General features: G+C 41.3%; 1 protein-coding gene across 3 annotated transcripts in view; it reads right to left on the reverse strand.

Annotated features, from left to right (window-relative positions):
- Positions 1–19,406, reverse strand: part of LOC146567968 (putative uncharacterized protein MYH16) — a 58,362-nt gene extending 38,956 nt beyond the window's left edge. The window contains exon 1 of one of the 3 annotated variants that reach the window (XM_085283702.1): positions 19,275–19,406. In XM_085283702.1, coding sequence (XP_085139828.1) covers positions 19,275–19,358 — 84 coding nt within the window. In that variant the 5' untranslated portion in view covers positions 19,359–19,406. Of the gene's footprint in view, positions 1–3,067; positions 3,209–19,274 lie in introns of those variants that run through there. The other 2 variants (XM_085283701.1, XM_085283700.1) reach the window with 2 other exon arrangements.
- Between the last annotated feature and the right edge of the window lie 4,296 nt (positions 19,407–23,702).

The raw sequence follows: 23,702 nt of genomic DNA on the forward strand, positions 1-23,702 counted from the left end.
ATAAGCCGGAGTTTATTGTAGGGTTTTTACCTTACAATATAAAGCACCATAAGGCAACTACTGTTGTAAATTGAATTGAATAGTATTAATTTGAGTTGATTTAGGGCTACTTTGACTGACAAGTATTCTGTCAAAAGGATCTGTAGCTGATTGGTGTCTGCTGGCCTCACTCCAAATAACTAACTTCAAGAAAAAAACTGATAAGGAGATAGGCCACCACATACGACAGGAATAGTTCCATAAACTAGTTGAAATCATATAACAAAGCTGGTCATTCAGACCAACTTTGTACTAATTTGTAATTTGTGACCTTTCTCTCTATTGACCCAAACCACGCCTGTAAAATGCCACCACAGCATAACAAAGGTGCTGGGTGTCTGTACTGTAGGGGTTAAAAGATTTGAGTTTTTCTTTTTAATTTGTCAGCTGTCTTTCCACAAAACCAGCTGTTGAAAAGGAAAGCAAAATGATCTTTTTCACAGGCTGGATTGAATCGCTTTAGTTTAATATTGGAAAGCCAGACCAACAAAGTGGAAAACTTTCATCTTTTTGGTTGTTGAGGTTGACAGTCTAATAGTATATGACCCTTTATTAACAGTAAGCCAACAGAATGTCAATCTGCCAGAACAGTATTGACCTAACAGGGCAGATATGCATCAGGGTTGATTCATAAGGAGGATTTTATTGTACCCCAGATAACAGATGTGTCCCTTAGCAAACAACTTGGGTAATGAAGTCTGAGACAAAACTCCCTTGGAAAACTGGAAGTCTTCCTTAGCATTAAACAACTCTGACAAGGGGTCACATTTTTCACTGCAGTCAAATCTGGAGGTCTCCAAGATATGAACTCTGCTGGCTGATCTGTCTCCTCCGCAGATTCACGTCATTATTTGTGGCTGGCTAATCTAAGCAGTGAAAAAAAGACAGTGGGAGCCAGTGCACACCTGGTGATTTCAATAAAAAGTTATGTTCTACTCTAAAAGGGTAATAAAAAGGGGGGGGGGGGGGATTATAGTCCTAACACTTTGTCTCTGCTGAAGTAACTTTATAAAATTTGGAAGAATGCTGATTTTAAAGGAAATTCTTTTCCTCCGAATTAAACCCACTTTAAAGACTTACTTGTTATATCAATAAAGAAAGGAAGATCAGCTGCAAGTCATCAAACAAAGTGACTATGCAGAAGAAATCTTCTGAAGGTCACTGTAATTAGAGGCACACAAGGACAAGAAAGATGATTGCTGGTAAAATACAGTGACAAAGGCCACGGTCCAGCTCCTTGAAAGCCTTTATGATGTATTCCATCAAAGCCATATGAAAAGTCTGCTAAGGCACTCAGCACCAATAATGACCAGATCCCATGGGCAACCCTGGAGCATTTTCAACAAATACTGGCAGCAGCACTCTCACACTAAATCCTCTGCCTGAAGGATGGATTTATTTCTCACAACTAATAAGTTATCTTGAAGCACCTAAATCTCTCTAAATAATGCCCTAACTCAATACAACATAGAAAGCAGTTATTTGAACTTTTTAAACTTTCAAGTTTTTCTTCCTGAGACATCCTAACATCAGGATTTGTGTTCAGTAAAAAGGAGCTTCTGGTTCAACTTCTAAATAATGTTTTATGGAAAAGCCGCACAAGTATAAGAAGTCGATACTGTTGCACTTGTCAGGGTTAGGTTCAAATCTTCCCCTTTATATTGAATTGTCACCTATTAACCAAATAGAGACGTTATAAGAGAAGAAGCTGTCAGGCCAAATTTAGAGTTGATTTGAACAGTAACATCTTCTAATTGTGTAACATAGCTAAAATCCAACCTAACCTACTTCTAACCCCATCGCCAAGGGGTTCACTGGTGGAAGTTAACGTTGATGTAACTACCAAAAATCTTAAACAACAGAAACCTTTGCTTCACGAAGATTGTCTGAAGCCTTACACACAGGCTTCCTAGACATGCAGAGCACCAAAACAGGTAACACAAACTAAGTTAACCCTCTTGTTGATTTGGAGACTAGGAGAGGGGATGGTGGCCAAAAGCCCAGAGCTCATAGACAGGTGAAGGTTTCTGTTTTGTCATGTTTGTTTAGCATAGAACTCTGGGCAGTATCACAACCAGAATGGCAAGACCACCAACAAGAAGAAGAGACTGTCCCACATTTACACTCCAGTTTATATCTCAAACAGCCTGGTCCTGCAAAAGTAGTACTTGATTAGTACCTAATAGTACTCTGAAGTTGTCATAGGAGGTTACTCCTAACCTATGTTTTCAAGAAAATCTAAATGGATTTTTATTTTAATGTGAACATTTTTTGATGTAGATTAGTTAAAATGATTACTTTCTTTGTTTCCCTAACTGCTTAGACTTAAACCTATTGTTAGAGTAAGGGTTAGGATTGGGGTTGGAGTCATCACCAGACTTAATCCTCAGTGGGTAAAAGCTGAGTTCACACGTGTCACTTCAGGTATTTGCAAATTAAGAAAAAAGAAACGATATCATTTATTTGTAATTTTGCTTTTGTGCTAATGCTAGTTTTGTCGTGCTTCTTTAATGGACTGACAAGAAAATGGTTGTTCTATTTCTCCTATGAAGCTATAAAGAAGGGAATGTGCCACTCAAACACTCCTCCTTGGAATAAACCAGTAATACTGTGAGTCTGAAGCCAAGGAACAGTATGGTGCCCCACAGCACTGACAGCAGTCTGGGTACAAAAACAAATAAAAATAAGATACTTTGTGCTTCTTCACTACATGAAATAATCAGTTGGAAAATAGTCAGCACAGCAAGAAAAGGAAAATCCAGATTTAATACGACTGCCACAGTGACTCCATCCCTCTCTCTCTTTCTGTCTCTCCCTCAGCAAAGGTATCATTATCCACTTAATTTCATACACTAGGGGCTGGTATAATGACCACGTTCAAAATCCCTTATCGAGCAGAAATTCAAGCTTAATCACAAATTATGTGAGTTCGAAAGTATCAAGTTAGTGAAACAAAAGAATTTCTTATTTAAAGGGGAAAGGGAAAGAATAAAGTTGAGGCATAGAGGGAAAAGCAGCAGAGACTTACAGCTCGGTATTTAGTGGCCACCTCATTCTTTTCCTTGTTAAGCTGGGTGTTCTGCTCCTCTAGTTCACGGACCTTGGAAAGGAGCCGGTCACTCTGCTCTATGGCTCTCCTGAGCTCCTCTCTCTCCCTCATCCCTGCTTCTTCTGTATGAACGGGCTGCAAACACAGGGACCTGACCCGCAACACCACTCACACACATCTGCAAATACACGCATGCATACAGAAGGCTTGGTATTTCAGCTAGGCTGTCTGGTGCTCTCACTGAGTCTCTCTCACTTTTGTTCACTGCTGTCTGGCCTTCCCCACTCCCCAACTCCTCCAAATCCACATCTGACACACACACAAGCCCACACGTCAGGGAGTTTTGCCCTGTAAAAGACATCCAAGAATCCACCAGTATGAGCCCACATTTTCTCCCCTTTTACCTAACTGGCCTCCTGCTGGTTTGCACTGCAACAATAAAAACTAACAACTGTGCTGCTGGAAGTAAGTAAGAAATCAAGCAAGAGGTCAGCTCTCTATCATAAGACTGGTAACTCTGGATCTCCTGCTGGTGGGGGTTTTATAATAGAAGGTCTTCTCAAAATCCAGGCCACGTTTTTGATTAATGTACACCACAATTCAAGATGTCCTCAGGATTTGAATCAGTGTATGCCAAAGACTAAAAGCCAAGCTGGAGGAGTCTAAAACAAAGCTGAAGCCAACAACTTATCTAGTCACTGATAGAGTTGCAGTGAAATAAGAAAGTTGACTAGTTTTTCACCATAAAATCCCAGCTAGCCTACACTGTATGGCCACAAATAAGCTACATAACCATGTACCCGGCCCATGAATATCAGTTTTTGTGCCGATATTAATGCTAGGAAAGAATTCGAACTCTGCAGTTAGCAGCAGAGCATAGGTGACTTTTAAGCACAAGGCACCTTATCATAAGCAACCCCACTCCATAGCTTCACATGTTCTTCTGCAGTTGCTGCAGTTACTAAACCCTTCTGCTTTACAACCTGGTCTTTAATTCTGACCTCATTAGCCGTTTCCAGGTCCAAACTCTGCTTCAGGTCCCAAAGTCAGGAACACTGCAGCATCACTGAGAGTTAAAAACTGTCTAAATCCTTTTGTCTTTAATAAAATGATCAGTGTGGCTGCTCTACCAGGTGTAACATTGAAGTCTAACATCCATGAAAACAGAATTTATTAAATTTAACAGAGTTAGAAGTCAGCAGGAAGTTAGCTTGCTAGTTTCCATCTAAAGATGATACACCATCTTTCGACATAAATGAAGACAGGAAACTAAACAGCAGTGATATTTGTAAGGTTACTGAAGTTGGGCTAGCTGGTATATAATGATGTGGTGGCTAGCTACACAGCTATGGTTAGCATAACAGAAACAGTGAGGCTGGAGGATGAATGCTAACTTTTTTCCACTCGATAAAAGTTAACGATGGTTAGGGACAAATGCAATCACATGGCAGGAAAAAGATTTTTAAACGGACCAAACGTCAGTCAGGAGAACAGCTGAGATAATCCATCCACATGCTCAACCCTGCTGCTTAACACACACATGCATGTTCCTTACAAATGTGGTACTATTTAGGGGAAATAAACAGGTTTCCATCAGAGTTATTATAGTTTTTAATGTCTAATTATTTTTTATATTTATTTTTATTTTAACGTTTCTTTTAATTCAGTTTAATTTTAGTTAGTGTCCAGAGTGGGTTTGCTCACTTTGCTCACTCACTTTTAATTTTTTTGTCAAAGGTCTGCTTATAATAACCAGTACCCTTGCTTTCCAAAGGCGTAAGATTTATTTTCAAGAAGCATGGACAAATAATCAACCAAACACACATTTTCTTACTTTTGTGCTAAGTTTAGACAACCATTAGGATGTTGCTTTCTGCTGTAGCAAATGTGACCTTGAAATAGAAGCAAGGAATTTCTGAACCCTCTGATTATGAACAATAGTATTTGTCTATACTGCAAATAGAAATGTCAGCTGTTCTGCACTGAATTCTTAGACAGGGTATTTTAACACAATAAAGCCCCGCATTAAATGTAGTGCAGGAAATGGTTTCAATTCCACACAAAATGCACTATCCAAAGCAACAGACCTTCTGTCTGCTGCATACATTTAAACTTTCTGCCAGAACATATATATATTTTCTTTTATTTTCTCTGCTCACCTAACAAGATTCTGCAAGTAATTCTGGCATAACTTCTAAAAGAAACAAGAAGTGGATCTGGAATAAAACAATGTCATTATCCATTGAAGAATGGGCCTTACACAGAGTTTCTGTCTGATTTCTCAGACTTTATATCTAATTTAGTTCTGAGCTCAGATAAAATAATTATTGTGGGTGATTTTAACATCCATGTAGATGCTAAAAATGACAGCCTCAACATGGCATTTAATCTGTTATTAGACTCAATTGGTTTCTCTCAAAATGTAAAAGAACCCACCCACCACTTTAATCACACTCTAGATCTTGTTTTAACATATGGCATAGAAACTGAACATTTAACAGTGTTTCCTGAAAACCCTCTCCTGTCTGATCATTTCCTGATAACATTTACATTTACAATAATTGATTACACAGCGGTGGAGAGTAGACTTTATCAAAGTAGATGTCTTTCTGAAAGCGCTGTAACTAAGTTTAAGAATATAATCCAACCACTGTTATCATCTTCAATGCCCTGTACCAACACAGAGCAGAGCAGCTATCTGAATGCTACCCCAACAGAGGTCGATTATCTTGTTAATAATTTCACCTCCTCACTACGTACGACTCTGGATACTGTAGCTCCAGTGAAAACTAAGGTCTCTAATCAGAAGTATTTGACTCCGTGGTATAATTCTCAAACACGTAGCCTAAAGCAGATGACTCGTAATCTGGAGAGGAAATGGCGTGTCACAAATCTAGAGGATCATCATTTAGCCTGGAGAAATAGTTTGCTGCTTTATAAGAAAGCCCTCCGCAAAGCCAGAACATCTTACTATTCATCACTGATTGAAGAAAATAAGAACAACCCCAGGTTTCTCTTCAGCACTGTAGCCAGGCTGACAAAAAGTCAGAGCTCTTTTGAGCCAACCATCCCTTTAACGTTAACTAGTAATGACTTCATGAACTTCTTCACAAATATAATTTTTATCATTAGAGAAAAAATTACCAGTAATCATCCCACAGATGTAATATTATCTACAGCTACTCTTAGTACCATTGATGTTAAGTTAGACTCTTTTTCTCCAATTGATCTTTCTGAGTTAACTTCAATAATTACTTCCTCCAAACCATCAACGTGTCTTTTAGACCCCATTCCTACAAAACTGCTCAAAGATGTCCTGCCATTAATTAATTCTTCGATCTTAAATATGATCAACCTATCTCTAATAATCGGCTATGTACCACAGGCCTTCAAGCTGGCTGTAGTTAAACCTTTACTCAAAAAGCCATCTCTAGACCCAGCAGTCTTAGCTAATTATAGGCCAATCTCCAACCTTCCTTTCATATCAAAAATCCTTGAAAGAGTAGTTGTCAAACAGCTAACAGATCATCTGCAGAGGAATGGCTTATTTGAAGAGTTTCAGTCAGGTTTCAGAGCTCATCACAGCACAGAAACAGCTTTAGTGAAGGTTACAAATGATCTTCTTATGGCCTCTGACAGTGGACTCATCTCTGTGCTTGTCCTGCTAGACCTTAGTGCAGCATTCGATACTGTTGACCATAATATCCTATTAGAGCGATTAGAACATGCTGTAGGTATTACAGGTACTGTACTGCAGTGGTTTGTATCATATCTATCTAATAGACTCCAATTTGTGCATGTAAATGGAGAGTCCTCTTCACACACTGAGGTTAATTGTGGAGTTCCACAGGGTTCAGTGCTAGGACCAATTCTGTTTACATTATACATGCTTCCCTTAGGCAGCATCATTAGAAGACATAGCATACATTTTCACTGCTATGCCGATGACACCCAGCTCTATCTGTCCATGAAGCCAGATGACACACACCAATGAGTTAAACTGCAGGAATGTCTTAAAGACATAAAGACCTGGATGGCTGCTAACTTTCTGCTTCTTAATTCAGATCAAACTGAGGTTATTGTACTCGGCCCTGAAAATCTTAGAAATATGGTATCTAACCAGATTCTTACTCTGGATGGCATTACCTTGGCCTCCAGTAACACTGTGAGGAACCTTGGAGTCATTTTTGACCAGGACATGTCCTTCAAAGCACATATTAAACAAATATGTAAGACTGCGTTCTTCCATTTGCGCAACATCTCTAAAATTAGAAATATCCTGTCTCAGAGTGACGCTGAAAAACTAGTTCATGCATTTATTACTTCCAGGCTGGACTACTGTAATTCATTATTATCAGGATGTCCAAAAAACTCGCTGAAAAGCCTTCAACTAATCCAAAATGCTGCAGCAAGAGTACTGACAGGGACTAGAAAGAGAGAGCATATTTCTCCTGTTTTGGCTTCCCTTCATTGGCTTCCTGTTAAATCCAGAATTGAATTCAAAATCCTGCTCCTCACATACAAGGTCTTAAATAATCAGGCCCCATCTTATCTTAATGACCTTGTAGTACCAGATCACCCTGTTAGAGCACTTCGCTCTCGCTCTGCAGGCCTACTTGTTGTTCCTAGAGTATTTAAAAGTAGAATGGGAGGGAGAGCCTTCAGTTTTCAGGCCCCTCTTCTGTGGAACCAGCTTCCAGTTTGGATTCGGGAGACAGACACTATCTCTACTTTCAAGATTAGGCTTAAAACTTTCCTTTTTGCTAAAGCATATAGTTAGGGCTGGACCAGGTGATCCTGAATCCTCCCTTAGTTATGCTGCAATAGACGTAGGCTGCCGGGGGATTCCCATGATGCATTGAGTTTTTCCTTTCCAGTCACCTTTCTCACTCACTATGTATTAACAGACCTCTCTGCATTGAATCATATCTGTTATTAACCTCTGTCTCTCTTCCACAGCATGTCTTTTATCCTGTCTTCCTTCTCTCACCCCAACCGGTCGCAGCAGATGGCCCCGCCCCTCCCTAAGCCTGGTTCTGCCGGAGGTTTCTTACTGTTAAAAGGGAGTTTTTCTTCCCACTGTTGCCAAAGTGCTTGCTCATAGGGGGTCATATGATTGTTGGGTTTTTCTCTGTATCTATGAAGCGCCTTGAGGCGACTTTTGTTGTGATTTGGCGCTATATAAATACAATTGAATTGAATTGAATTGAAAAGAAGGTGTTAAAAAGCATATGCTGTGTTACTGTACAGAAAGGCAGGCTCGCACGCACACACACACACACACACACACACACACACACACACATGCACAAAAACCTGTTGCTGCTTGAGTGCTGGTATCTGAAAAAGAGCTGTCATTAGTTGGGCTGTCAGAGATCTGACAGCCAGTTCACTGCTCATGCCTGACAAACTGTACAGTTCGTCAGCAGGGAAAGTAGTAAGGGCATTATCATCTTTCTTAAAGTGTGTGCCGATAATTACCACGTTGTCCAAACACGGTTTAGCACATGTGTATCGCCTGACACACCTGAACTTCCTTTTGCCTGTAGTCAGATTAAACACACAATACCTTCACCTGTCAGTGCGGGACTGAATGTCTCACTTAGCTTCAATCTGCACGCCGATGCCAGAAAAAGAAGAGGAAGACAAATATGACACATCAATGGTTCACCTTTAGCATGATCACAGGGATTAACCCCTTATGCCAGCACCAGTGTTGATATTGCACAAATAAAGTACTCTCTTTATTGCAGCGCATTCCCGCTTTGTGTGAAGGCCGGGGATTACACTTGAGCAAAGGTGTCATGTTTTGACTTGAAGCTCTGAGGTGTTTCTGCACCTCTTGTCTCAGAAAAAAAACTTTCCAAGTGTCCATCTGATTCGTAGTGCTGTAAAAATTGTTTGCACTCCCTGAATATACTTTGAAGTCAACTGAGGACTATGAATATGAAAAGGGGACTTATTCTGTTGTTCTATTCTTAATCCATTTCCACTTTTATATTGATTCACAGTTCAAAAATAATCCTATTTAACTTATTCCTTGTCTTCTGAAACAAACCCCCTCCCTGACTAAACCTTCTTTTGAGTGGCTGCTACTTTTACAGTTTTTTCTGATTGCTTAAGCACATTTTTTGTAACTATTGGCTAATTTTGCAAAACTCTTCACACAAATAAGAAAACCTGTCACCCAATAATCAAAACATTGTAGTTCTCTTGCAAAAGCAAACACAGCTAGATTAACTCTTCACACCTTCGTAAAAATGGTGTTTCCGTATCAAACAGTACACACAAGCCATCATCTACTAAGCACACAATGCGCCAACTGCACACTGATGGTATGAATACAAAACACATCTGGCTTTTGCTTCCTCTGTGCACAAGGTAGGCTATGTCAGTCTGAGCTCATACTTCTGTCATAGATCCATAAGCATAGAGGAATCCAAACTTCAAGTACTGGTGTTTATTCACACACATCAAAACAAACACAAGTGTTTATTTCCAAGTATAGGATTATTTGCAATCGCCATAATGACTATATGGGTTACTTGGTCTGCAGTGAACATGCTTCCTCTGCCCCCAGCATCTGGTCATCTAGCAATTCTGTAAAGTAACAATTTCCGTATTTTTACATCAATGGTATTGGTGTGTTTCTCATTGGCATATGGCAGTGCTACAAATCTTTGTGCGAAGTGACTGTACTAACCGATTCTCATTTCAAGATGTCCTTATGGTACTTGCTACAGTGTAGCGGCTCGAGTTAGGCTGGACCCGTTGGCCAGCTACCCTCAGGGTCATTCCACGGTTGATTACATGGTCCACTATTGTAGCTCTGATGTCATCAGCAATTCTATTTCTTACTCTTCCTACCCTTCCTCTCCCCCCTCCTCATCTTCCTCTCCCCCCTCCTCGTCTTCCTCTTGCTCCTCCTTGTCCTTGTTGTCCTCTTCATCCTACTTCTTCACCTCCACGTCCTCTTCCTCGGCCTCCTCTACTTCTCACTCTTTCTGCTCCCTCCATTGTACTCCGCACACACAGCTTACCTGTATTATAGTGCTTAGGCTGATTGCAAAGTGAACTAATTATCTAAAAAAGTTTTCACATGTGAAAGTGTGCCAGACAGTTGGCAAATTAGTGTTAATGATAGCCATACATGTGTATACTTTTGCTAGGAGTGTGTTGGAAATTTGGTAATTGAGTGTTGTGCAGTGAATTGTGCCTACAGTTTTGCATAGTGTGTGTTACAAAATTGCAAACTGAGTGCAAAGCAGTTTTTGTGCTTTTAGTTTTGCAAACTCAGTGAGTGGTTTTGCTATAAGTCTGAATAGTTTTAGAGATTGTGCTACAGGAATCACAGTTAGGGTTTAAGCATTCATGTAAACAGAAGATTGCAGGTGGGCGGGGCTACTGTTCTTATTACCATCATTAACATCCAAGAAAAAAATGTCTGCGTACACAGATTGCTTGCATACGTGTGCTGACCTCTAGTTGTGTAACTATGTTTAATATTTGTAATAATATAATGTGTAGCAGAAAACAAGGACAGCCATAATAGTTACTCTTTAGAATAGAATAGAATAGAATTCAACTTTATTGTCATTGCACATGCACAGGTACAGGGCAACGAAATGCAGTTTGCATCCATCCAGAAGTGCTTTAGTGATATAGATATATTACAATATATATTAGCAATAATATAGATATGTGAGTATATTACAGAAATGGGTCTATTATGGTATGTTATAATGTACACGGTATGAAGTATGTTGTGAATATTCTATAACTATAAGTATGTACAGGCTCTAGTGAGTACAAGCTATGTACAGGATATGAACAGGATATAAATATGAAAAACTATACAGAATATGAAATAAATAACTTTACAGAATCTGGGATATACAGCTATACAGAAATGGGAACTATGCAAGTTGTAAACAGTTGTAGGATTAAAGATTATCGAATGTACAGAATGATTATTTACACAGAGCTATACAGTAGTGCAGTTAAGATAAGTGAGATATAATTCCTACAGAGGCTATATAAAGTGCTAGTGGTTGTGAGTGGTGGTTCAGTCCATGTTATTATTGTGTTTGAGGGTACAGTTGTCCATTGTGGGTGTGTGTATGTTCAGTCCATGAGTTTAACGTGGGTCAGATGTCAGGAGGCAGAGTTCAGGAGTCTGACAGCTGTGGGGAAGAAGCTGTTCCGGTACCTGGTGGTCTTAGTCCGGAGGCTCCTGTGGCGCCTCCCAGAGGGCAGGAGGGTGAAGAGTCCATGTGATGGGTGACTGGGGTCTTTGATGATTTTCCCAGCCCTTTTCAGACACCGCTTCCTGTAGATGTCTTTTATGGCAGGAAGTGGTGCTCCGGCGATGCGCTGGGCAGTTTTCACGACCCTCTGCAACGCCTTCCGGTCCGAGGCAGAGCAGTTCCCGTACCAGACTGTTATACAGTTGGTCAGGATGCTCTCGATGGTGCAGCGATAGAAGTTCACCAGGATGTCTGAGGACAGGTGGTTCTTCCTCAGAGTCCTCAAGAAGAAGAGGCGCTGGTGAGCCTTCTTGACCAGCTTGGAGCAGTTGGTCGTCCAGGTGAGATCCTCGGAGATGTGGACTCCCAGGAACTTGAAGCTGCTCACACGCTCCACAGCCGTCCCCTTAATGTGGATGGGTGGATGTGGGTCAGCATTCCTCCTGTAGTCCACGATGAGCTCCTTGGTCTTCTCGGTGTTAAGCAGCAGGTTGTTTCTGTCGCACCACTCAGCCAGACGATCCACCTCCTCCCTGTAGGCGGCCTCATCGTTGTCACTGATGAGGCCAATCACCGTGGTGTCATCTGCAAACTTAATGATGGTGTTGGAACCATCAGCAGGTCTGCAGTCGTGGGTGAAGAGGGAGTAGAGGAAAGGGCTCATCACACAGCCTTGTGGTGTTCATTGTGATGGTAGATGAGCAGCGGTTATTATCCTTCCTAGAATATTATCCAGCCGGACATGTTGGGGGCGGTTGGTCAGGAAGTCCAGTAACCATTTGCAGATGAGGGAACTGATACCCAGGTCTGTCAGTTTCCTGATGAGTTGTGAGGGGTGGATTGTATTGAATGCTGAACTGAAGTCTATAAACAGCATTCTGGCGTAGGTGTTGTTGTTGTCCAGGTGTGAGAGGACAGAGTGCATTGCGATGGAGACTGCATCCTCTGTGCTCCTGTTCCGGCGGTATGCGAATTGGTGGGGGGGAGACAGGATTTGAAGTGTGCTAGGACCAGTCGCTCTAAGCACTTAGTGATGATGGGGGTGAGTGCTACTGGGCGGTAATCATTAAGGCAAGATGGGTTGGAGTTTTTGGGTATCGGGACGATGGAGGTGGATTTGAAGCAGGCCGGTACCACAGCGTGGGCCAAGGACAGATTGAATATGTCTGTGAGCACTCCTGCAAGCTCCCCAGAACACGCTCTGAGAACACGCCCGGGGATGCCATCAGGGCCTGCAGCCTTGTGGACATTGATCCTGCTCAGCACCGCTCCTACATCGGTGGGGGAGAGAGTCATAGGTTGGTGGTCTGGCGTCATGTCTGCTTTGGTTGTGGTTGTGGGGTTCCCTCGCTCAAAACGAGCATAAAAGTTGTTGAGCTCGTTGAGGAAGGAGACATCAGAGGATGCGGGGGAGGGTTTGGTGGTCCTGTAGTCTGTGATGGTCTGGAGTCCTTGCCACATGCGTCGGGGGTTGGAGTTGGAGAAGTGTTCTTCTACCTTCTTTTTGTAATGGTGTTTGGCTTTTTTGATGCCCTTCTTTAGATTAGCCCTGGCTGTACTGTAGGCGTGTGCATCTCCTGACCTAAAGGCAGTGTTGCGGGCCTTCAGGAGGAGACGAACATCCCGGTTCATCCAAGGCTTCTGGTTGGGGTACATGGTGATCCGTTTCTGGGTGGTGACACTGTCTGTGGTTTTGGAGATGTAATCCAGTACAGATGAGGCGTACTGGTCCAGGTCTGTGTGGGTGAACATATTCCAGTCTGTGTTTTTAAATCTGTCCTGGAGCACTGCGTCTGTCCCCTCTGGCCACACTTTAATTGTCCTCACAGCAGGTTTCACACGTTGGATGAGTGGTGAATACCGAGGTGTGAGGAACAGGGAGAGATGGTCCGATTGTCCAATGTGGGGGAGGGGTGTGGCTTTGTAGGCTCCAGCCAGGTTGGAATACACATGGTCTAAAGTCTTGTCTCCTCTGGTGTGGCAGGAGACATGTTGGTGGAATCTGGGGAGGACTGTCTTTAAGTTGGTGTGGTTGAAGTCGCCAGCAACAATAAAAGCAGCCTCGGGGTGTTTATTCTGGTGTTTGTTAATGGCTGCAGAAAGTTCTTTCATGGCCAACCTAGCATTAGCGTCGGGGGGTATATACACGGCAGTGAGTATGATCGAAGTGAATTCTCTGGGGAGATAATAAGGTCTGCATTTGACCATTAAAAACTCCGCATTAGGTGAGCAGTGACTCTCAGTAGTAGTGGAGTTCATGCACCAAGCATTGTTAATATAAATGCACAAACCTCCACCTCTGGTCTTGCCGGAGTCATCTGCTAGCCTGTCGGCTCGGTGTGTGTGGCGTCCTGCTAACTCGATAGCATTGTCCGGGCAGCTGTTGTTCAGCCATGTTTCGGTGAAAAACATGACATTTGAGTCCATAATCCGTCTGTTGTTAGTGATGGAGAGCCGTATCTCATCCATTTTGTTTGCCAGAGAACGGACATTGGCGAGAAAAATACTGGGTAAAGGCAGCCGGTGTGGTGTTAGCTTTAGCTTAGCCCGTAGCCCTCCGCGCCTACCTCGCCTTTGTTTACGATCTCGGCGCCGTCTGCGTGCACTTCCGCCCAGCCGGGGAGAGTGGGCAGCCTCCGGTGTTCTGGAGATCTCTGGGATGAGTCGGAGATCGGCGATAAAACTGTTGGAGTTGTGAGTCCAGATGTCCAGAAGCTCTTGTCTGCTGTAGGTCAGCAACGCACAGCAATTCTGGACGAATAATCCGGTTAAAAGTAGATAAAAAACCGCTAAATAGCAGATTCTGGAGAGACACTGAGCCTCGCGTTGTTCACGCGCCGCTGTTCCAGATCTACTGGCGTTTAGATCAACTGGCGTTGGTCGAACAGATGTGTGGCAGTCTTGCGTTTCAGGAGCTGCTACCGACAAACCAGCAAAAAAAACGCCAAATGTGTCACCTGTGACACTTGTGAGGTTGTCTCAAACACACTCCGTCAGTCTTGATGCTGTTGAACAACAAAATGTTTAAAAATGTGGCGAGTTTACCTGGTGATATCCTCATGCGTGACGCGATCGCGAAAACAGCAAACAAGTAACACCACGCCGTTGTTGTTCACAGGACAGCAAGAGTAAACGATCGGGAGACTCTTGTCGTCGTTATCGTTCCCCTCGCACGGTTTATTTCTCCGAATTCAGCGTTTTTGCTTCACAACTACAGCGTGCAGTTTACTTTGTGCACTAACATGGAGTCGAGTCAACCAGCGCCACCTCTGGCCAAGTGCCACAGCCTACAGCCAGATCAACCTGTGACATACATCTACACCACGTTTGAATTCGTGTCATGCACATTTGTACCTTTCAATTGTGTCTGTTTGTGCGTCATGCAAATAAACCTTTGAAATGAATGAAATGATATCATGTATTTATTATCAGCCTACATTTGTACAAAATGCCAAATGACATACACATAAGAATCACCATCCTGATATCAATACTTTTGCCCATACGAAAAATGTCGTGAACACACTAATATTTCACCAGTGTTGTAACATCACATGTCGTTAGCATAGTCTGTCTGTGTCTTCCCTCTGCAAACAAACATGTTAGAGTTGGTTGTGATATACAGTCTGCATAAGTGTGGTCAATCTAATAAACATTTATAAGGAGATGGCAGTTACTGTGAATGTACAGCAGTTACACAGTGATTAGTAATAAACAGTCAGACAATGACCCTGACAATCTCATTCAATCTTGCAGATTGCACCTTCTGTGGAAAGTGGTACCACACGGTGTGTGTGGACTTCCCCTGTGCAGAAGGCGACTACAAATGTTGTGGGTGCTAAATAAACAGAAACAAATGATCCCTGTTGTCTTTGCTTACTGATTGTTTTCAGTGTTGACAATCCACATTGCTGGCATTGCATCTTTCAACATGTTTGTGGGTAGATTTGGATGTACCAGGGGTAAGTGCAGCCACTCAGCCTCTACTCAATGTGATCATAGCAGCAGGTGCAGATGTGTCACAAGTTAATCTAGTAGTGGCCTATGGTCATGTGTTAGTGGTGGGAACAGTCATATCCACTCACTCTCACTGGCTGTTTATTACTAATCACTGTGTAACTGCTGTGAATTCACAGTAACTGCCGTCTCCTTACAAATCTTCATTAGATTAACCACACTTATACAGACTGTATACAACTCCAGCCATGTTGATGGATTGCCTATATTGGCTGGAAATATTCATTTTCAGGGAAAAGACACAGACAGACGATGCTTACAGGATGTGATGTGACAACACTAATGAAATATTGATGTGTCATATTTGTCCAAGGTGTATTTCATTGTTATGGAAAAAGAGAATATTAAAATCATGATGACCAATTGGAGTGGTGATTTCTATGACTTTGTGTATATAATTTGGAATTTTGTACAAATGTAGGCCAATAAGGAATATATGATATCATTTCATTCTTTCCAAAGGTTTATTTGCATGACGCACAAACAGACACAATTGAAAGGTACAAATGTGCATGACACGAATTCAAACGTGGTGCAGATGTGTGTCACAGGTTGATCTGGCTGTAGGCTGTGGCACTTGGCCAGAGGTGGCGCTGGTTGACTCGACTCCATGTTAGTGCACAAAGTAAACTGCTCGCTGTAGTTGTGAAGCAAAAACGCTGAATTCGGAGAAATAAACCGTGCGAGGGGAACGATAACGACGACAAGAGTCTCCCGATCGTTTACTCTTGCTGTCCCGTGAACAACAACGGCGTGGTGTTACTTGTTTGCTGTTTTCGCGATCGCGTGGCGCACGAGGATATCACCAGGTAAACTCGCCACATTTTTAAACATTTTGTTGTTCAACAGCATCAAGACTGACGGAGTGTGTTTGAGACAACCTCACAAGTGTCACAGGTGACACATTTGGCGTTTTTTTGCTGGTTTGTCAGTAGGAGCTACTGAAACGCAAGACTGCCACACATCTGTTCGACCAACGCCAGTAGATCTGGAACACCGCCATCTTTAGTAGTTACCACCAATAGTTACCATGCCTGTGTGTTATCCCTGTTAATATTCACATTACTCAAGTAGGCAACAGCCAAACTATTTCAGGAAAAAAGTAATAAAATCATCATGCAAACTCTGGATCATGCTTTGAAGCTTTGAAAGCTGCTTAGTTAATGCTCAGTTTTAATTGAACACCTTTGCACAGGCAGGTGCTAAATGCAAAGAAAAATCCTGTCACTTATTGAAGCATAAAGAGTCAAAGACTAACAGAGTGTGAACTTGGACAGAAGGATGCAAGTGATAGTCGGTTTACTTTCAAGCCTTTGGAAAAAAAGAACTAATTCTAAATTTTGGGTAAAGTCGGCATTTGAAGATCATTTTGATCTTTTTTAATATTAAAACCTCAGCAGAGATGTCCGTCACCTTTAATGTTTAAGTCTAATCATTCATCACTAATATCCATAAAAAAAGAAATTAATATCTTTTATATTTGCATATGTAGGTGCAAAACAAAACTTCAGGAATTATAAAGTTAGTCTTCAAAATGTGCCTGAGCAAAAGTCATTGCTGGGAGGTTCTTAGTAGCAATGCGTTAAAACTAGTAATACAGTCCCTAGTGAGATCATAATTAAGAACCAGTTAACTTGTAAGTATGGCAAACTGCAATGCCACTAACAACCACTAAATAGCCAGCTCTTAATATGTTTTTGTTTTACTATAGTGAGCCTTAATGACTAATTTCAGGCTGTTCAATGAATGTGCACATTAAATCATTCCTCTGTTAATAAAACGTAAAGGTTTGTGTGATAATGGCCCATTATTTAGTAGAAAAAATCATTAAAGTTAGTTTTTCTAGTAAGCTAAAGGTAATAGCACAGTGTGTAAATGGAAAAGAACCTAACAGACAGTGAGGACTGGGATTAATCACATCTGTCTTTATACATGTGTGTCTGACAAGAGATAAAACACATGACGTATATCTAAGTTTTACTCAGAGCGACTTTGATGAATGCACTTTATTCTTTCTTTCATCTGCAGTGCTACTGACCACTGCAGTATACAGGTCAGACTGTGACTGCAGACCCAGAGCTTAAGCAAAAACCTGTAGCTCTAAAGCTCAGTGATACTTAATGCACATCTACTGTGTTTGGGTGCTTCTTATCCAGGTGTGTGTCGTCCTTGAATTGTTAGCTTATTGCTGCAAACAGAGCATTTCTGGACAGTAAACAATCCTCAGCATCCAAATTGCTCCCAGATAAATGGACCACAGAGCGAAGCCTGGCCTCTGGCTGAACTCTGGATCCAGGTCGCGGAGGGAGGTACAGCAAGCCTTTGATCAGCGAAGCACCTCATAGCTCACTTACACTCATGTGGTCAACTGACTGCAGGTCAGGTCCAATAATACCAGCTTATAAATTATATCAGTGATATGACTGTCATCATGTAGTTACACTGAAGTTCTGCTCTTTTCTTTGTGAGTTATTGTCCCGATAAGGTTGATTTGAAATACCTTACATTATTGGACCGCATAACGGTTGGATGGATTATAGACAACACTGACTGTAGTTACCTTGAAGTGTGTAGACCTAAACATAACATTATCTGAGGATCAGTGGGATTCCTTTCAATTTAGGAGGAAACGCACACAAAGAAACAAAGTATCCCGTCTGAGCCGCATGACCCACATGCACCATCATCAAAGAAGAAAACCACCGAGCTTTTTGTGTCTTTGCTGACAGACCCAGCTGCTACATGTGAAACTACTGAGAGAGACAGGAACCAGCCAGCTGAAAGAGCCACCATGGTCTAGGTCACAGAGTTGTATATCATCCGTGATGGGCAAGTTACATAAAAATGGTAATCAGTTACTCTGCAGTAGCCATCATCAAAAGTACAGCCTTACATTACTTCATATCATTTGACTATCTTTTAATATCCACACACGCCATAGATAGTATACATTAATATAAAGGTGCACAACATGACAGCTCCCCAAAAGAGGTCAAACATCTTGTGATGCTCCCCTACTGGCAGGCTGCAGTACATGCCCCCGCTGTCACATTTAATACTTTGTTTTACTTGGCTGATAGTGACCTACAGCTGTTTTCATGTGATCAGGCAGGGGATCAATAGGGTCCACGGCCCTCTTAGGGACACTCCCAATAGGGCTTAAAAATCTGGGACTCTCCATAAACTGAGAGGTGAAACAGACACTTTTCTTTCTCAGCTCCATAGACTACCATGATCTTCACAGACACTTTGTTTTACTGTTTTTCATTATTGATATCATTTAATATTAGTAATTAATTCCATAAAGAATGATGTCAGTGAGTTTAAGGGGAACTCTGGAGTTGCTACCTGGCTCCAGTTCAGTAGTTTGGAGTTGTATTGATCTCCTCATAAAACTCTTTGCTTTAAATCTTCAAATCTTCCAATGTTTTCTAAGTGGTTGTAATTGATCCTTCAGCAGTACCTTAAATCAGTGAGCAAGCAAATGAAACTCCCTGTTTTAGTCTCCTCAGGCTTTCTGATGCTTGTCTGTGTTTGCATTCCACTGAAATGTATGTGTGAGCTTGTGAGAAGAAGAGGAAAAACTACACATTTAGCTACTCACAGCTTAAACTTTAAGAATGATACTAATCCTGAAACATGGAAAATCTTAAAGTAAATTTAAAAAAACTTGAAAAGCACATACACTATGTGTCACAAATGATCCTATACACTCTGATGCCCCCTGCTGAATGAAGGACCCTCTTTTCTAGAGGTGTGGGCCTGGAACAAGGAAGAGCCCTGCATCATGGTGGAAGAAAGTGCCAGAAAGAAAACTAACCGGGAGAGATTAAATAACACAAAGTCTGCAAAAAATGAATAAGCAAAGATTAAGTGAAGAAGGAAAACATGTAGTGCCAGAGAAAAAGAGGCATTTTTCTTACATGTGCCAGGGGTCTGTTGTGGAGAGCAATGGTGGGTCTATACTGGTGGAAGTCAGTCTGGATCACACACACTCTCTTTTCCATCCTCACAGCTCACAGACGCACATGCTGTCTTCACCCAAGCAGGTTCTGGGTAGATAGTGAAGAATGTGTGTGTGCTCTCTTGAAACTGTGGGAGTGTGTGTGAGAGTGCTATGCATGCTACCTGACCCTGAGGGAGGGAGGGAGGGAGGGAGGGAGGGAGGGAGGGAGATGACGAGCAAGCAAAAAACAAGCTTGAACACCCCCACGCCGCTCTAAACCCTGATTCCACACATGCACACATTTCTCCTCTTTGCTCAAAGCGACGCCACCTTCTGACAAAGGCATAACAAAAGAAGACAGACTGGCAGCTTTTACCGCAACAATGTAGCACACACATACTACAGAGTGGCTCATTTGCAACCAAACTGTGTTGTGCATGTGACATTATTATTTTCTGTTTTTAAAATAACAAATACTGAATTTTAATGGTGAAAAAAACCCATGCCAGAAGTTGTAAATTAAAGTTGTAACAATACCATGAAAAAGCAGCGTCACATTGTAAGGAATGCATGCACAATGCTTTTTGTATTTTTTGGATTATTGCAGGAAAAAAGTTAAAAGTAAAAATTTCTGGTACTCACACAAGTAATTCACAAACTTCAGGCTATGACTGAACTTACCCTAGCATTTCATATTCTCATTTATCTGCTAATTGGAAGTCTCTAGGACCTGCAATAGCTTCATAATTCATGCATATATTTTATTATTACTTATTTATTAATTAAACTACTTTAATAACTTAATAAATACCCCCTGTGTATTTTTGTGTGTGTGTCATTTGCTGGATAAAGATCTGTTGCACCTATTGGCTGGAGGCAGGAGGAAATCATGCACAAAATGATATGTTTACCTTGCAACACAGGGAAAATGACAGCAGTGGGTAATTTATCTTGTTTCATCTTGTGGGCATGAAAAGAACAGATCCCCGAAGTTTTTAATCAAGCTGGCAGGGAAACTTGGGATTTTTTAGAGGCTTATTGTCTATTGTTTGGCTTATGGCTTGACTCACAGTCAAGTGGATGTCAGCATGCATGCAAAGCTCAAGAAATTGATCCTGTGCTCATAAAAAAATATACTTTATGTCACAGTGAATTTATTTTTTACCTTTATAAAGAGTAAAAAGTCACATTTCTGTTTGTTTTTACATTTATATTAGTGGAAATACTAATATATTCTGACTGAATCCAACAACAATGTGTAATGACAAGCCTGAAGACAATGATCATTAACTCTTGAGCTCTGCTAAGCTAAAGATTTTAGCATCTTCCAGCTTGTTTGGTTTATATGGTGCTCAACTTTGTCTAACTCATGCTTCCAACTTTACCTGCTCCAAATGATTGGTTCTGGATGTGTTTATTCAGTGAATAGTACAGTATTTTCCCCTGAGGGTGGCTGGCTACCCTTAGAGATAGGGTGAAGAGTTCAGTCATTCCAGGGGGGCTCAGAGTAGAGCCGCTATTCCTCCACATCAAAAAGAGTCAGGTTAGGTGTTCAGGCCATATCCTATCATAAAGAGGCTATCAGGATAGACCCAGAGCACACTGGTGAGATTATATCTCTTGGCTGTCCAGGGAATGCCTCGGAGTTGACTCACTGTTCAATTCTTCCAACCAGCATTTGACTGACCAAGTTCAGCAACATGGCGTTTGCATTTTGGAGAAAAGCATGGGAACACGTTTGTGGTGGGTGGAAATTCCTCTCTGTTTATTTCTGTCTTAAGTCAGTCTCTATTGCATATGCAGACAGGGACATTTGTGGGACCATACATTACGCTTTAGCTGACAACTTGTAGGTTTGCTGCTTCTCAAATGAGGCAAATGGCTTCCTGTGTCCGAGATTAAGAAATTTTAAAGATGACAATATGGGCATTATATTGTCTAGTTATTAATTCTTCATTTATCCAAATTTCACTTCCAAGAGAGACCTGGCATCATGGCAGTAAACGTCAAAACAGATTTAGCATTTAACAAGATCATACATTACCGTGACAAGGAAGAAAGACTTTTCTATGTGCAGGATGATCCAAGATGACTCAAGCAACAACTCATTGTTTTTCTGCAACTATCGTGCTAACTAGCTAGCTACCTTTTCTCAAGCAAAGTTCCACAAAGAAGCACAAATATTTGATGAGCACAAACTATTTTTAACCAATTTTATAGAAAAAGGAGTAGGAAATACTCTTTTTACATGTTTTCATTCATGTCCCATTTTGACAAACCGTGGTTTTCCAATGTCAAAATATGATAAACATCTTTGAGGTATGTACAAGATTCCTAGTCTCCTAGTGGTAAGGAAAGAGACTGGTGCAAGTAAACAATTAGTATGTGGTTGAGTTAGAAATGTTTAGTGTTTTGCTGAATGGTGTTTCAGAAGCTTTTCTTTTACAACAGTTTGCTACACATTCGACACATTTATCACATTCACTGAGATCTAAATTGTTAAATATCACTTATCAAATAAAACAAACCTTCTACTGACTGTTTGCAGGAATCCGCCTTGGATTTACATAACTTCACTACATAATGAGGAAGTGAGACAGCCTGTTGTAAGGGCGGCTGTAGCTCAGGAAGTTGGGCAGGTTATCTACTATTTGGAAGGTTGGTGGTTTGATCCTTGGCGGCTCCGGTCTGCATGCCAAATATCATTGGGCAAGAGACGCATACATGTGAACGGCAGATCGAGTTCAGCAGAAAAAAGTGATTGTGTGAACGAGGCAAGTTGTATAAAGTGCCTTAAAGTCTCACCGGTAGAGTAGAAAAGTGCCACATAAGCACCAGGCCATTTGCTATTACCTAAGCGTTCTGATCCAAAGCTTTTAGATGAGCACTTGTTTGTGTTGTGCTGTGTTGTTGAGCTAATCTGTGGCAGAGATTAAAGAGTATAAATAAGAGCTGTTTCGGAAAGATGTAGTAAGATGCACAGCCAAACAAGTGAAAGTCTACTACCTGAACATCACAGCACCAAAAAATATGTTAAATCCATGCTAACACACTGTGAGCTTTGCACATTTATCTTTATTTACATTTGCAAAGATAATTAGGGGATGTAATCCGACTCATCTGCCTTACTTTGGGCTAAGTTCATAAATAAATAAGGCACACAGTTGCTTGTGTTTAAACAGAAAAGCAAAGAGGGCCTTAAAATGTAGCAAAAAATACTTTTCCATGAAACAGGAGGATAATCACTAGCTTTACCTGTTAATTGCAGTAATCCAGCTGCACTCTATGACATGTAATTATAGTTTGATTTGTTCTGTATCTACCCACTTGCTATAAAAGAAGCAGGTTCTTATTCCAGGCTTTTTGACAGATCTCAGATCAGCGAGTGCTTACTGGAATCAAGAAAAGAGGTGAAGTACAAAAGGCTGAGTCTGATCTGGAATCAGAGTAAAGAGGTGGCACTTCTGCTCTTAAAGTCTTGCTCTGGTTTGTTTATAGCAGGTCATCTGCCTGTGCATGACGCATGTTTATGGAATTTTATTAATTAAAGGTTTGAGTCGGCTGCTGAATCTTGACACAAAGATTACAACTCTGGCAGGGAAACAAGAAGAGGCCCCTTGTTTTAAACTGTGTCTGTTCATCCAGAGACACTTCACACATTTTGTGGTCTCAGTTCACAAACACAATAAAGGGATCAGACTAGAAACCATTAAAGTGGGACACTGGATTTAATCTGTGTGGGTAAATGTGTGTTGCACATGGAAACAGATTTAGTGCACAAAATCACAGGAACCACAGGATACAGCTAGCCTGGCTCCATTCAAAGCTTTTAACATTAAGTAATAGTGATAGTCAATTTATAAAGGATTGTTACTATTGGTGTCGATGGGTACGATCACCGTGTAGTATTAGCATTTTGGTCGCCACCATGTAAAGTAAGTAAGTAAAGTAAAATTTTATTTGTATAGCACCTTTCAAGACAAAAATCACAAAGTGCTTCGCAGAAAAACGAAAACATAAAAGCAGAAATCAACCAAAAGCAAGTTTAAAAAGATGGGTGTGACCAGCAAGCCCTGATCACATGACCTCAGGGACCTGCTGGGGATGTATTGATGTAAAAGATCTCTGATATAGGTTGGTGCTTGTCCATGCAGAGCCCTGAATGTCAAAGTCAAAATCTTGAAGTGGATTCTGAATTTTATGGGGAGCCGGTGCAACTGGATCCGCAGGTGTAACGTGGGAGGATTTAGAAGATTTGGTCAGAAGCTTTGCGGCAGCGTCCTGAACAACTTGCAAATGACCCACAGAGGCTTTACTTAAACAAGTGAACAAAGAATTGCAATAATCCAAACGAGATGAAACAAATGCATGGATGACCATTTCTAGTTCTGAGCGTGAAACAACA

This window comes from Mchenga conophoros, linkage group LG8 (genome assembly GCF_057382185.1).
Source record: "Mchenga conophoros isolate Kocher_MC1m ecotype Shallow Benthic linkage group LG8, M_conophoros_male_GT1.1, whole genome shotgun sequence".
NCBI lineage: Eukaryota > Metazoa > Chordata > Actinopteri > Cichliformes > Cichlidae > Mchenga > Mchenga conophoros.